This window comes from Carcharodon carcharias, chromosome 6, assembly GCF_017639515.1.
Source record: "Carcharodon carcharias isolate sCarCar2 chromosome 6, sCarCar2.pri, whole genome shotgun sequence".
Taxonomy (NCBI): Eukaryota; Metazoa; Chordata; class Chondrichthyes; order Lamniformes; family Lamnidae; genus Carcharodon; species Carcharodon carcharias.
Window position 1 is genome coordinate 9,163,774 of NC_054472.1, and position 14,198 is coordinate 9,177,971.

Below are 14,198 nucleotides of genomic sequence, written 5' to 3' on the forward strand. Positions count from 1 at the left end.
CCATGTGTAAACTCAATGCTTTCAATTTTCAAGTTCATGAATTGTCAATAAAGCTGGGGGAAAAAAAAGGACTGGATTGTGTGTATTGATTCAGTGTAATTATTCCAATTCAACAACGTTAAGTCTTTGACTTACCAGCCTTTCTCTTGGATGGTGGGGGTTTTGCAGCCTGATTCAATATCAGGTCTTCAAAGAACTTCTTTCGTTCTTCATGCCTAGGAAGCTCAACATTGAAAACTTCCCCGTAATGGCAAACAAACATCTTTTTGACCTTAAAAGACCAAAAATTAGAACTAAAAATATAAATTGGTTGGGCATGTTTTAGAAGGCTGAAACTGTCACGCTGTTCAGAGTATGGTTAACTTACAAAAGTGATATTCGTTAACTTGACATAAACACAAAGATTCAGTAACCATATTCCTTATTTGTCTTTACGCAACATTTATTTACTAGATCTAATCAAAATGTTGATAAGAAATTTCTTTCCTTAAAAATATTCAGGTTGAGACTGGATGAAGTGCAAAGTAAGTATTATGAAGAACATACTTAATTACATTCAACAAAATAAAGATCAAAAGGGAAAACCACTCAACAAACCCTAGACATAGACGTTAGAATAGCTGCAACACTATTAGTCACATGTGAAGACAAGATGCATTTCTCAAAACAAAGATCAACTAGATTCAAGCCATCAGAATTAACCCTGAAATAAATTGTCAATCTAGGTCAGACAAAACAAATAGTTAATATAAAATATACAGGATATGAGCTGTATGAAAACTCACCTCTTCTGCCAGGTCAGCATGCAGAACATCACATGTTGCCAGTAGCAAGATTGGGGTAAATGTGGGAATGTCTTGAAGCAATGTAATAAATGTGGCTTTCAAGGTGTCTCCAACTGATTCCCACCACTGATCAATGTGAGGAATATACAGTATACTTGGAGCTGTTCTTCGAGCTTCTTGGAACAGCTGAAAGGGTCAAGATAGTGTAAAATAAAATTATGCAGCAGGGACAACATTCTTTACAATCTCCTCAAATCTAAAGATGCATTTTCATTACTGTAATAAAAAATGACACATACATCACAAACATAATGAGAATATAACTTTTCCACATCTCCAGTGAGCAGCATTTCCTGCACTTTGCTCCAGCAGCACTGTATTTGGACTCTTCCAGAGTGGAAATAAAAATCAGTTGAACCTTGGTTTCTTTACCTACATAGCTAGCAGGACAGATGCCATTTATTGAAACCAATCAAATGTAGTTTTCCAATGAAGTTTCCAGCGGTTCTGCCAACAGTAGTGACTGGGAGTCACTGCTGGACGGTGAGGGGAGCAAAGGACTAATTTTTGGCCTTCCTGTTCAACTTATCCAAAACATTAAACTGTAGTGGTGAGACCATTCTTGGTCTGCTTTCTGCTAGACATAAACTTGTACTGGATACTGGAGACATTGTGGCTAAGTCAGAACTGCTGCATTTTCTTTGAAGTGAGATGTTATCTGATATTTACTTAAAAATAGCCCTTTCCACTACCGGAATGCCAGTGAGAAATCCAATAACCTCAACCACACATGTTAATGGAAGGTAAAGAATTGAGCTTTCATCCAGAGCGTCCTGTTCAGCAGATGGTGCACTAAGAGATAAAACTTTGTTCCTTACTCAGAGCAATGGCGAAATGAATGTGGATAGCATTCAATCAAAAATCTCAACCAATGTTTCGCACTTGCAAATGCCCAATGCATAATTTTCTTCCACTACACTGCTTCCAAAGTTTGCCTTCCATGAGAATTGTGAGCTTTTCCATCATTTCTTTAATAGGCAAGGTAAGTGAAACATTTATTTTCAAAGGAGACTCTCCAGGGTTGTTGTTTCAAAGCCACTCTGCCTGTTTGATACAAATTCCTTTACTATTCCCGTTCCCATCCTGATCCACCCAAAACTGAAATAATACCCAGACAAATATCAACCTTGCTGGCAGAGCGATTTAAAAATAGACACTTCAAAAAAAAAAAAATCTTCAATTTTGATGAGAATTGAGACACCAACCTTAAAGCTGTTTACTTCACCCATTTCTTTCAGTTATGCTTATTCTATCTAAATATAATTTTTGAAAGCTTTTAGCACCACTCTGGGAAAATATTAATTTGTTATTCTCACACCAAGTTAAACCACAGCAGGTAGAATGGCAAAAATACATTGTGCGCACAGAGGAGAGAGTTGTGTAGGACAAAACATACGTGACCTAGAGAGATAATCAGTAATAGTGACTTTTTTTTAAAAAAGAAAAGAGCTGCAGGAGGCATTCATTTTGAATGATCTGAAGTGATCTACAGAAAAGAATGCAATGACAGATCCCTAGTGTAAAAAATGCAAAATTACAAGGTGAAATCGTACAGGTGACTTTATAAATTTGTTCTGCAAAGACAGAATTTAGTTTATAAAATAGCTTCAATTAAACAAGTATTTATAGTCACTTCACTGGAAGCATGCAATCAAACTATGTCTAATTTGATTGATTTTTTACTATGGAAAAATAATCAACTTCATTTCCACTAAAATATGCATCCAGATCATGTCAACCATACAGAATCATACCTGTGCACAGGTTTCTTCAGGTGATGTAGTACTGACACCATACAATACTGGAAGGTCTAGCATATGCACCTTGTATTTCTCCAAACTGTGAAGCAGTGCAGGGGCAAGATGTGAACTCTGACCTAAACCTGGTATCCCAGCCAGCAGTAGCCTTGGTCTGTAGGAAGTTGGTTGGTGATAGGCACACCTAATGATAAAAACAAAAAACTGCGGATGCTGGAAATCCAAAACAAAAACAGAATTACCTGGAAAAACTCAGCAGGTCTGGCAGCATTGGCAGAGAAGAAAAGAGTTGACGTTTCGACTCCTCATGACCCTTCAACAGAACTGAGTGAATATTAGGAGAGGGGTGAAATTTAAGCTGGTTTAAGGTTGGTGGGGGGTGGGGGGGGAGATGGGAAGAGAAGTTGGGGGGGTGGTGTGGTTGTAGGGACAAGCAAGCAGTGATAGGAGTAGATAATCAAACAATGTCACAGACAGAAGAACAAAGAGGTGTTGAAAGTGGTGATATTATCTAAATAAATGTGCTAATTAAGAATGGAGGGCAGGATACTCAAGGTACACCTCTTTGTTCTTCTGTCTGTGACATCTTTTGATTATCTGCTCCTATCACTGCTTGCTTGTCCCTACAACCACACACCCACCACCACCCCCCAACCTTAAACCAGCTTATATTTCACCCCTCTATTATTCACTAAGTTCTGTTGAAGGGTCATGAGGACTCGAAACGTCAACTCTTTTCTCCACCGATGCTGCCAGACCTGCTGAGTTTTTACACCTAATGATAAGTTTTTTTTAAATCATGCATGTTTACTGCTTGACTTTGAAATACCTGTATTTTGAAATACCTATATTGTAAATACAGTGCAAAAAGAAACAAAATTCAACTGTCAAAGACAAAGTTTAGAAATTTTTTTTAATGTTATGCTTAAGTTTGTTATGTTTTGCTTGTCTTATGAGGAAAGGTTAGACAGACTGGGCTTGAATGAGGGGGGTGCCTTGATTTAAGTATAAAATCCTGAACAGTCTTGACAAGGTGGATGTGGAAAGGACATTTCCTCTTGTGGGCAAGTTCAGAACTAGAGGGGTACTGTTTTAAAATTAGGGGTTGCCCTTTTAGGAGAGAGACAAGGAGAAATTTTTTCGGAGGGTTGTGCAACTTTGGAACTCTGCCTCAAAAGGTGGTAGAGGCAAGGTCATTGAATATTTTTAAGGCAGAGGTAGATAGATCTTGCCTAACAAGAATCTAAGATTATCAGGGTAGATGGGAATGTGGAATTCGAAACACAAGCACATCAGCCATAAATTTATCTAATGGAGGAGTAGGCTCAAGGGGCTGAATGGCCTACTTTTGTTCCTATTTTGCATGTTTGCAAGTTCAGGGCAAGAATGAGGGGGCAATAACAAGACTGATGGTTGTAAGGAACGATACAGGATGCCCTAATCTTCTAAAACAAGTTATACAAATTGGTCATCTAGATCACAGAAAAATGGCATATTATTGTTCTGTTTCTTCTGTAGCATTACACACATCAAGACCAAGCGTTATCACCAAGTTGTGCGGAATTAAGAGGGCATGGATATCTAAATCAGTGTCCATTTTAAAGTGATATATTTTGGCCTTTTTTTGAAGCTTCCATTATAAATAATGTTCATTTTTATGAATGCAAAATGCCTGTGTAAACTTTCCATGCCATAATTTCACCCATCCATTTGTGGTGATAATGAAGCACCTCCATCATCAGGTGAGTGCATTATAGTGTGACAACTTTACATGAGCAGTTTGTTTTATAAGCATGGTTGCATTTATATAATGCTTTCATGTCCACAGGACATGGCAAAGCACTTTACAGTAAATGAATTACCTTTGAAATGTAGTCAATCTTTTTGGAGGGAAACAGGGCATGCAATTTACACGTAGGAAGGTGTCACAAACAGCAATGAAATAAGTGCCCAGTTTATTTGTTTTTGGTGGTGTTGGCCAGGACACCAAGAGCAATCCTCAACTCTTCCTTAAAAAAAAACCATGGGATCTTTTACATCCACCTAAGCAGACAGACAAGGCCTTGGTTGAACATTGGAGCTGAAAGACAGGCACGTCAAGAACACAATACCGTACTGAAGTCCTGGAACGTTAAATTCCTATCTCCACATTTATCACAGAAAAATGTTTGCAGAAGGTGTGCTTAGTTTATGAAAAAGGATAAGGACAGATTGGCAAAATGAATCCCCAAGTTTACTACTTAAATTTTGACAACATATAAAGCTTAAAGCTTTAAATGCTGAACATTCTGTAAGTTTGTTATATTTATCTCCATTTCTCTTTTATTTTAAAGAAAAAAAAATTACTAGTCTTTCACTTTCTCACTAAGTCTGCAAAATCTATTCCTAAAGTGTATGGATGGTCTGCTACTCAGTCTGTGCTTGCACCAATTTAGAGTCAACTCCGGAGAAGCGCCCCCACCCTGGCCCCCCAGTTTTTTGTAATGCCCCTCAAGTGGTATGGCCAGGAGAAAAACCATGGACCGAGAAAACACACTCATGGTTATACCCACTACCTATATAGGCAAGTAAAAATATTCTACAGAATATAACGGAAATCTTCTTACCTGTTGTAACAGAGGAAATAGCCATTATGCCCCTGCTTACTAGGTGATTTTTGAAGTGATCCATCTTCAAAAATAGATGGACCTTCATCATCACTATAGATGCCATCATTTAGTCTTATTCCATCTATGAAGGAGAAATCACAAGTCATATTAAATTGATTTGAGAGAGCACATTTTCTCCCTCCCTGCGCACCCCTCCAAAATGAAATCTGAAATGGTCATCAGCAAACCACCAGCTGAAAACTGAACATGTTTTACAGCAATTACCTTCTAGAAATTTTCGTGCAAAACAGACCCTTTATCTTGAGGCATAACATGATGAAATATTCCAATTCACTGAAAATAGTGATTTTAGATAATGCACTAACAGAACCAACAACTTGTATTTATGTAGCAACTTTTAACATATTTTGAAGCTTTCAAAAGTATTTCACAGCAGCATTCAAACAAAATCTGAAAGCCTTATAAGGAGATATTAGGACAGGTGACTAAGCGTTTGGTCAGAGGTAGGTTTTTAAAAGCCTCTTAAAGGGTGAGAGAGAAGGGGTGGCAGAGGGGTTTAGGGAAGATTTTCCAGAGCTTAGCGCCTAGGCAGCTGAAGGCATGCCTGTCAATGGACAAGTGAAGGGGAAAAGAAAAAAAAAAAATCAGGAAACCTCAAGAGGCCAGAATTGGAGGAATGGAGAGTTCGCAAAAAGTTGCAAGATGGAGGTTAGACCATGAAGAGATACAATAAGCAAAAAAACTGGTTCATGATGGCTATCAGCTTTCCAGCCAGAGGATGATATGGAGATGGGTCAGCTTTCCAGCCAGAGGATGATATGGTGATGGGTCTAAATGAATATTCTCCCAATTATCAGCTTAATATTTATACCGGCTTTTATATGTTCACATATATAGGTGTGAAGGGGTCAGTAGCTTTCCATCTTTTAATGTAAATAAAACAACCTATCAAAGATAGATTATAGTAATCACTGCATTTCAAAGAACATGTCAAACCACAAAGATACTAATGGATGACTATGGGCAGCATAAAACACTTGAAGCAGGTAGAGTAACATCACGTTTTTAATTACTGATGTCTAGGATGGAAAGAGTGAAAGGAGGAATTAGGAGCATTTTTTCCAGAGTGAAACTGATAATTAAGGTAAAAATTGAATGATTTGGAAGGGAATTGTACAAATGTGAAAATGAATGTTACAGGATATGGTAAAGACAATAGAAGGACACAACAGCAGACACATTTGGCCAAATGGCCTCTTCCTGTCCTAAAATTTCTTTGGCAGCACAAATCTTGCAGTGCAAAAACTGAGGCAGATTGACAGTTTAGATGCAAGTACCTCTGACTTCTGTGGTGCAAACTGGAATCCTGTCTTTGGTGCCAGGATCACTATAAACAGACAATGCTTACAACTAAGATGTAGGTAGAGAAAGAGAATGTGATTTTGGCCTGCATCTCACCCACCCTCCTTAACCCAATTACAGAAGATTTAATCACCAATAACCTGTCCACTGCTTGTCTGGACACTGCCACTGTTTCCTTTTTCTGCCACTCTATTCTCACTGTTGTGATTATGTTACTGAACTAGCAATCCAGAGAATGCAAGTTCAAATTCCACTATAGCAGTTTGAAAATTTGAATTTAGTTAAAATTTTTTAACAATAGGAAAATAATTGGAGAATTTGTACCAATACAAATGACAGTGAAGCTATCAGATTGTCAAAAAACACAACTGGTTCACTGTCGGCATTACCCAGTTGACGTAACTTCTGTCCCACACCAACACGTTGACTCTTAGGTGCCTTCTGAAGTGACTGAGCAAGCCACCCAGTTGTCAGGATAACTAGAGATAGGCAATAAATGCTGGTCTTGTCACTGACGCCTACATACAGAGAATTAACCGACTAAAGGACTGTTATCACCCCATATTGTAAATGGGATTTAACAGCAAAGGTGGTTGCAAGTCAAAGATGCAAAACCACTTTAGAAAGTGTGGGACTGTAAAAAGGCTATGTTAATCAGCATACAATTAATACTGACAGCAAACATAACCACACCTCTACTGAAGAAGTGCTATTAATGTTCAATAGCCAAAAAATAAACAAAACTCAGGAATAAGTAAAGCTACTAATGGCTGATTTGCACAAAGCTTGGAGCTATTTTCACCAACTCAACACCTGCAGGTGAGTTTCCAGTAGTTAAAACACTGCCTTCCATTAAAAATCAACAGCGCTTGCCTGGAACGCGTGTCTCCTGCCCCGATAACGTATTCAAGTCTTTGTTTCACTGTTAACCTCTATTTTTGGAATAGGATGGATAGCAAGTTAATATGCTGTCATTTCACCCTTAATTCTGTATCTCAATCCAACCTAGATTGAAGGGACCAGCTGCAACAACCTGTTGGGCCAAATGGCCAGTTTTAGTGTTGTAAAAACCATGTACACAATTCTCACCAGTCCTGCCATTTGTTTTAAGATCTTGTTCTGCGTGTGGGAAAATCTTTCTCAATGCTTCTAGAATTCTATTGAAGGTGTTTTCTAGGAGCGGTCGGACAACAAATGATAGTACTTGTCCAGGTGAAGCCACAGTCCGCTGAGAAGCAGGTACTATCTTTTGCATGGCCCTCATAAAATCTTGTGCTTTTATGCTGATGGAAGAAACATCTAGTTGCAATTTCTCACTCGTGACGTAGATCTGGGGATAACGGCGGCGCAAGGCACACAGTGCTGCTTCAGCACAGACAGACTTAATATCAGCGCCACAGTAACCTGTGGAAAAAAATGGATTGATGAGCACATGTTAAGCAATACTGTTCAATTAGATAAATCATAACAACACTAAAACATTTAAGATTGTACCTCATGAGTACATAGCCAGTTTATTCCTCACTTACTCACTGTAACTGATTACTTACCTACACACTTTTCTGCCAGTTCTTGGAGAAATGCATCCGATGGTTTTGGATTCCATTCCTTGGTATGGATCTTTAGAATCTCTTTACGGGCCTACAGGCAAAATGAAAAGGGCCAAAAGACAGAAACAGAACAATTTCATAAATGCTGATAGACGACTCATACTCATTTCTAGTGAAAACTGACTTTATGCTTCTGCAAATAGCATTGCTTTTAATTACCCTGTGAATCTAATGCATAGGTTTGTATGGCCTGAAAAGTGGGGATTGTAATTTAAACAATAACATCAGTGCCACAAGAACATGAAGTGAACAATGCCACCAATAGTAAAATAATAGCCTGAATTTTCCAGTCTGCGATTTGGGGGCGGGGCCCGCTCGCCGACAGGAAAATGACATAGGATGATGTCGGGAGGAACCCCCAATGTCATCCCGGTCCATTTAAATATTGAGGAATGTGGGTGGACAGCAAAATCAGCTATCCGCCTGCCGACCTGTCAATGGCCAATTAAGACCATGACAGGATATTTAAGGTATTTAAAGGCCCTGCCTGTCCAACCTTAAGGTTGGAGGGCAGGCCAGGAGCTCCAGTGGGCAATAAAAAAAAACATAAAACCTCATCCACCGGTGGGATGAGGTTTCATGTCCACTTTAAAAATGTTTAATAAAGTTTTTATGATATTTATTAACATGTTCCACCTTGTGTGACATTGTCATATGTTAATAATTTCTTATGTTTGTAAAACTTTCACTGATCTCCCTGAGACAATACTTAGTCTCAGGGAGCAGTGCGCTCTTTGACAGATGGGGAATCCACACCCCCCCCCCCCACAACCCGCACAGGAAGCGCATAGTGCTTCCCGTCAGGCAGGCCACTGGGGGGCCTTAATTGGCCCGCCCACTTAAAAGGGGGCCTGCTTCAGTGGTGCAGTTCAGCTGCCCGCCCGCCGCTGGGGCCCACCTGCCAACCTAGAGCAAAATTCTGCCCAATAAGTGTATGCTGAATTCTGTTTTGCCTCTAGAATCACACTTCCACACAATGTTTTAATCCCTCGCCCTCCAACAGTGGTCAAAGAGTGTACAGCCATCAATCCTTATTTGTAAAAGTCCATAAAGCTTCCCTTTTCTCCAGCATGATCTGAACATCAGCCTATTTTGAGCAGAATTTCACTGAGAAAGTTTTGGACAACATAGGCAGACAGCATTGATAAAGGTTTAGGGAGTGGCCAGCAGCATGTTTCTCTGCCATTGTTGCTGAGTGACTTTGAGGAACTTCCAAAAAGAACAAACTTAAATCAGTTGAGAGAAACTACACGAGGTATCCGTGCAAAAATATAACAAAACTGCAATCATCCCATTTTGGGAATCAAAGTTATTAGCTTTATATTAATTTAATCCATTAGCCAAGCTAACTTGCTAACAGAGAAAGCTGCACACTTACATCTTTGTCTGGGAGGCCAAAAAGAAATTCCCTGTCAAATCGTCCCGGTCGTCTTAAAGCAGGATCAATTGAATCCAGTCTGTTTGTTGCTCCTATTACCACAATCTCACCCCTGCTATCCAGCCCATCCATCAGTGCTAACAAGGTGGAAACTATAGAACTGAAGAAAATGTATAACATTAAAAGTAAATTACAATAAAAACGTAAACACTATAATTCAAGCTGAGACTTAAGTGTAGAAACACGTAACTAGGGAATTGAGTTTTTGGACTTTTAAATAAAGATTACAATCATAAAAATATAGAATGTTGAAAGTGCCAAAAAGCAAAAAAAAAATGCATTCAGCACTTACGGTTCTCCACAAATCCATTTTAAAAAAAACTATTACACAGCAATTTATCTACCATCTCATCAAACTCTACACTCTTTCCTTGATGAATAATGAGGTCCTGCTTTAGACTGAAAGAAAAAAGGCAAGCTGAATTCAGCTAAATAAGGTGGAGGGACAAAATGGAAAATATACATCTAAATCTGGAAAAAGAAAATGAAAATGGGAAAGCCAATCTAACTATTTACCCCATTTCTTTGGAATATGCAACCATTGCCAATTGAATTTTATCATTTAACAAACAGGAGGAGTAGGCCATAGGGCCCCTCAAGCCAGCTCCGCCATTCAATAAGATCATCGATAATCAGGTGAAAGTCACTTTCACTTTTCCACTTATTCCCGTGTCCCAAAATCTAATCAGTCAGTCTTAAATATACTCAACCATTAAGCATCCACAGCCCTCTAGGGTACAGAATTCCACAGATTCACAGCCCTCAGTGAAGAAATTTCTCCTCCTCTCAGTCCTAAATGGCCTGCCTCTTATTCTGTTCCCTGGTTCTAGACTCACTAGCAAGGGGAAACATCCTATCTACATTTACCCTATCAGAATCTGTAAGGATTGGTAAGTTTCAATGAAATCACCTTTCATTCTTCAAAACTCTGGAGAATACAAGCTCAGTCTCCTTAATCTCTCCTCATAAGACAATCCTGCCAAATCAACAATTAGTCTGGTGAACCTCCATTGCAATCTCTCTATAGCAAGTATATCCCTCCTTAGATAAGGAGACCAAAACTACACAATATTCCAGGTGCAGTCTCACCAAGGCTCTATACAATTGTAGCAAGACATGTTTACACCCATCCTCAAATCCCCTTGCCAGGGAGGCCAATATACCTTTTGCTTTCCTAACTGTTTGCTGCATGCTAGCTTTTAGGTGACTCATGAACCCTGTGGTTATGATTCCCTAGTTCTAGATTCTCCAGCCAGATAAAACCTCTCAGCATCTAACCTCTGAAGAGCTCTTAAGAATTTTACAGGGAAGACATTCTCAGCTTCAGCAATTGCACTCCAATTCAGACAAAAGTAGTAAAATTGAATTAGTAATACATTGAACATTAAATAACACCAGATTACCACAATAACAATGCTGCAGAGTACTATTCAAAAAAAAACTTTTGCATCTTTACCTGTGTATCTGATCCTGCCTGCTGGAACGAACAGGGGCTAAGCCATCTACTTCGTCAAAGAAAATAATTGAAGGACGCATAAGATAGGCCTTTAAAAAAAAGTTACTTGTATCAAACCTCAAGAGGGAAACACAAAATGAATTGTCTGAAATCAATTACGATAGAAGACAAAAAAGGTTGGATTAAAGAACATTTTATAGCAATATGGCCAAAGGTCCAGTTCTGGGTCCACTTTTGAATTATATATAATTTGGGCATGGAAAATACAGCAATTTTCTAATGACAAAAAAATAGGGAGCTTGGCATAGAAAGGGGACAGGTTTGATTTTATGCAAAAAAGTATAATGTAATAAGTTCTGGGGTCATTACCAGGTAGTAAAAATGACATTGCTCAGAGACCTAGGGGTTTAAAATACATGATTTTCTGTAAGCGAGTGTGCAGGTAAATAAAGCCATAAAAATGCCAATGGCATGTTGCATTTTATAAATAGGTACAAGAAGAAAAAAGATAACTATAAATGCAATGATCAATATTTAGGCCACAACTAGGTAGTTTTAGGCATGCAATTACAGAAGGACATTGAAGTTGCAGAAAGAACTATAAGGATGATACCAAGGATAGGAACTTAGTCATGAGGAGAGGCTGGTGATACTGGGACTATTTCCACTGGAATTAAAAGTTAAGATTTACTAGAAGCTTTTAAAAATGAAGGGCTTTATAAACAGATTAAAATTGGACCCTGGTCTTTACAAATAGGGCATAGAGTACAAAAGCAAGGAAGTTCTAATAAAAGAGTTTAAAACACTGGTTCAGCCTCAAGTGGAGTACTGTGCTCAATTCTGAGCAACATTTTAGGAAGGATGAGAAGGCATTAGACAGGAAGCAGACAAGATTCACAAGAATGGTTCCAGGGATGAGGAACTTCAGCTACTTAAACAGATTGGAGAGCAGGGGCTATTCACCTTGGAAAAGAGAAGATTAAGAGGTGATTTAATAGACGCATTCAAAATCATGAGGGGCTTGGACAGAGTAGATAGTGAGAAACTTTTAATTGGGGCCGAATGGCCACCTTCCGTGTTCTATGATTCGATTCTATGAGTGAATTGGGTAAAGATGGGGGCGAGAAGTCACCAGCACCCAGTTTCAGGGTTACACAGCTGCCAACACAAGCCTGTATCAGAATGCTAGAGGCCAGTCCAAAATTGGACCCTGGACCTTATCTAAATTGGTGGAGTTGCAACATCAATTCTCCCTTTTGCACCAACAGGTTTAAAAGCTACCTACCTCGCCAGCAGAGACCATGCATCGTACCCATATGCAGCAAGACCTGAACAACACTCAGGCTTGGGCTGATAAGTGGCAAGTAACACAAGTGCCAAGCAATGATCATCTCCAACAAGAGAGAATCTAACCATCACCCCATGGCATTCAATGGCATTACCTTCGCTGAATCCTCCACTATCAAAATCCTGGGGTGGGGTTACCATTAACCAGAAACTGAACAGGACCAGTCATATAAATACTGTGGCTGCAATGCAGTGAGTAACTCACCTCCTGACTCCCCAAATCCTGTCCACCACCTACAAGGTAAAAGTCAGGAGTGTGATAGAATACTCGCCACTCGCTTGGATGAATGCAGGTCTAAGAACACTCAAGGAGCTCAACGCCTAAATGACAAAGCAGCTTGCTTGATTGGCACCAGATCCATCACCTTCAACATTCACGCCCCTCCATCACCAATGTACAGTAACAACAATGTGTACCATCTACAAGATACACTTCAGGAACCCACCAAGGTTCCTTCAACAGCACCTCCCAAACCCACGATCTCTATCAACTAGAAGGACAAGGGCAGCAGTTGCGCGGGAACAGCATTACCGGCAAGTTCCCCACCAAGCCACACACCATCATGACTTGGAACTATGTTGCCATTCCTTCATTGCAGCTGGGCCAAAATCCTGGAACTCCCTTGCTAATAGCACAATGGGTGTACCTTAACCACATAGACTGCAGTGATTCAAGAAGGTGGCTTACTACCACCTTCAAGGGCAATTAAGGGTGGGCAATAAACGCTGGCCAAGCCAGCGATGCCCACACACATGAAAGAATTTTTAAAAATGTTGTCCTATATGTACATATTGCTTTCCTGGGTATAAAAGGTCTTTTGTTTTTAATGAGCTCGTTAGCAGCTCAAAAAACTTGCGTTTTTTTAAGAAATCCCAACATAAATGTTTATTAATAATCATACTGAGGGAAAAGGATCAAGTCTTCCATTTACCTGATCAAAAAGTAAGCGTAGCTGTCGTTCAGATTCTCCTACCCATTTACTGAGGCAGTCAGCACCCTTTCGCATGAAGAAGGACACCCTCCGGTCTCCATGACTACACTCGTTGGCCAGGGCTCTGGCAACAAGGGTCTTTCCTGTTCCAGGAGGGCCACAAAATAAGCAGCCTCTAAAAATTAAAAGGTGAGCAACCTTTAGGAGTATTTTTTGTGTCAAGTATTTACAAAGGAAGAAATATTGAAGTGACGAGTTCAGTTCTGGTAGATTCAGTTCTAGGCCCTGTTGCACATCACCTGCAAGTTAACTGCAGATCATTGACTAAGCAAACAGCAACACAAGCTAGCTTTACTTGAAATTGAGAGAGCTAGTAGGTATTAAAAATATTTCCCAATGTTTTACTTTTGCACAATTAACTTAATTATTTAGTATGATTTCATTTCATTAGTTATTTTCTACATCAATATACATGCAGGTGTTCATTTTTTGTGTTCACAGATTCCAATAAATGCTGTGCAAGTCTGAAGCAAGATACAATGGCAAAAGCGGGCAATCCAGCTCTGAACAATTCAACTTTGTGGCCTTAAAGACCTCATCTCCATTTCATCAGCAGAACAATGAAATGCGGTCACTCCGTAAACTTCTGTTCTTGGTACCTCTATTGCCTGCATTCTAACTCACACTAAGCCCCATTCATATCACCCATACTGGACTATATTGACTCCAGGGTCTGGTAATTTAATTTTAAAATTCTCATCCTCATTTTCAAATCCTTTCATGGCCTCCCCTCCCCCCTATCTATCTCTGTAATCTCCTCCAGCCTTGTTTATCTCCACACT

General features: G+C 39.4%; 1 protein-coding gene across 4 annotated transcripts in view; it reads right to left on the reverse strand.

Moving 5' to 3' along the window:
* The window catches only part of LOC121279085 (ATPase family AAA domain-containing protein 2-like), a 56,312-nt gene that overhangs the window by 18,914 nt on the left and 23,200 nt on the right, over nucleotides 1-14,198 (reverse strand). For all 4 annotated transcript variants that reach the window (XM_041189989.1, XM_041189988.1, XM_041189990.1 and 1 more), the window contains 9 exons: nucleotides 13,357-13,531; nucleotides 11,078-11,166; nucleotides 9,562-9,721; nucleotides 8,124-8,214; nucleotides 7,663-7,977; nucleotides 5,209-5,332; nucleotides 2,600-2,786; nucleotides 786-971; nucleotides 136-271 (listed from right to left, as the gene is read on the reverse strand). In XM_041189989.1, the coding sequence (XP_041045923.1) occupies nucleotides 136-271; nucleotides 786-971; nucleotides 2,600-2,786; nucleotides 5,209-5,332; nucleotides 7,663-7,977; nucleotides 8,124-8,214; nucleotides 9,562-9,721; nucleotides 11,078-11,166; nucleotides 13,357-13,531 (1,463 nt within the window). The remainder of the gene's footprint in view (nucleotides 1-135; nucleotides 272-785; nucleotides 972-2,599; nucleotides 2,787-5,208; nucleotides 5,333-7,662; nucleotides 7,978-8,123; nucleotides 8,215-9,561; nucleotides 9,722-11,077; nucleotides 11,167-13,356; nucleotides 13,532-14,198) is intronic.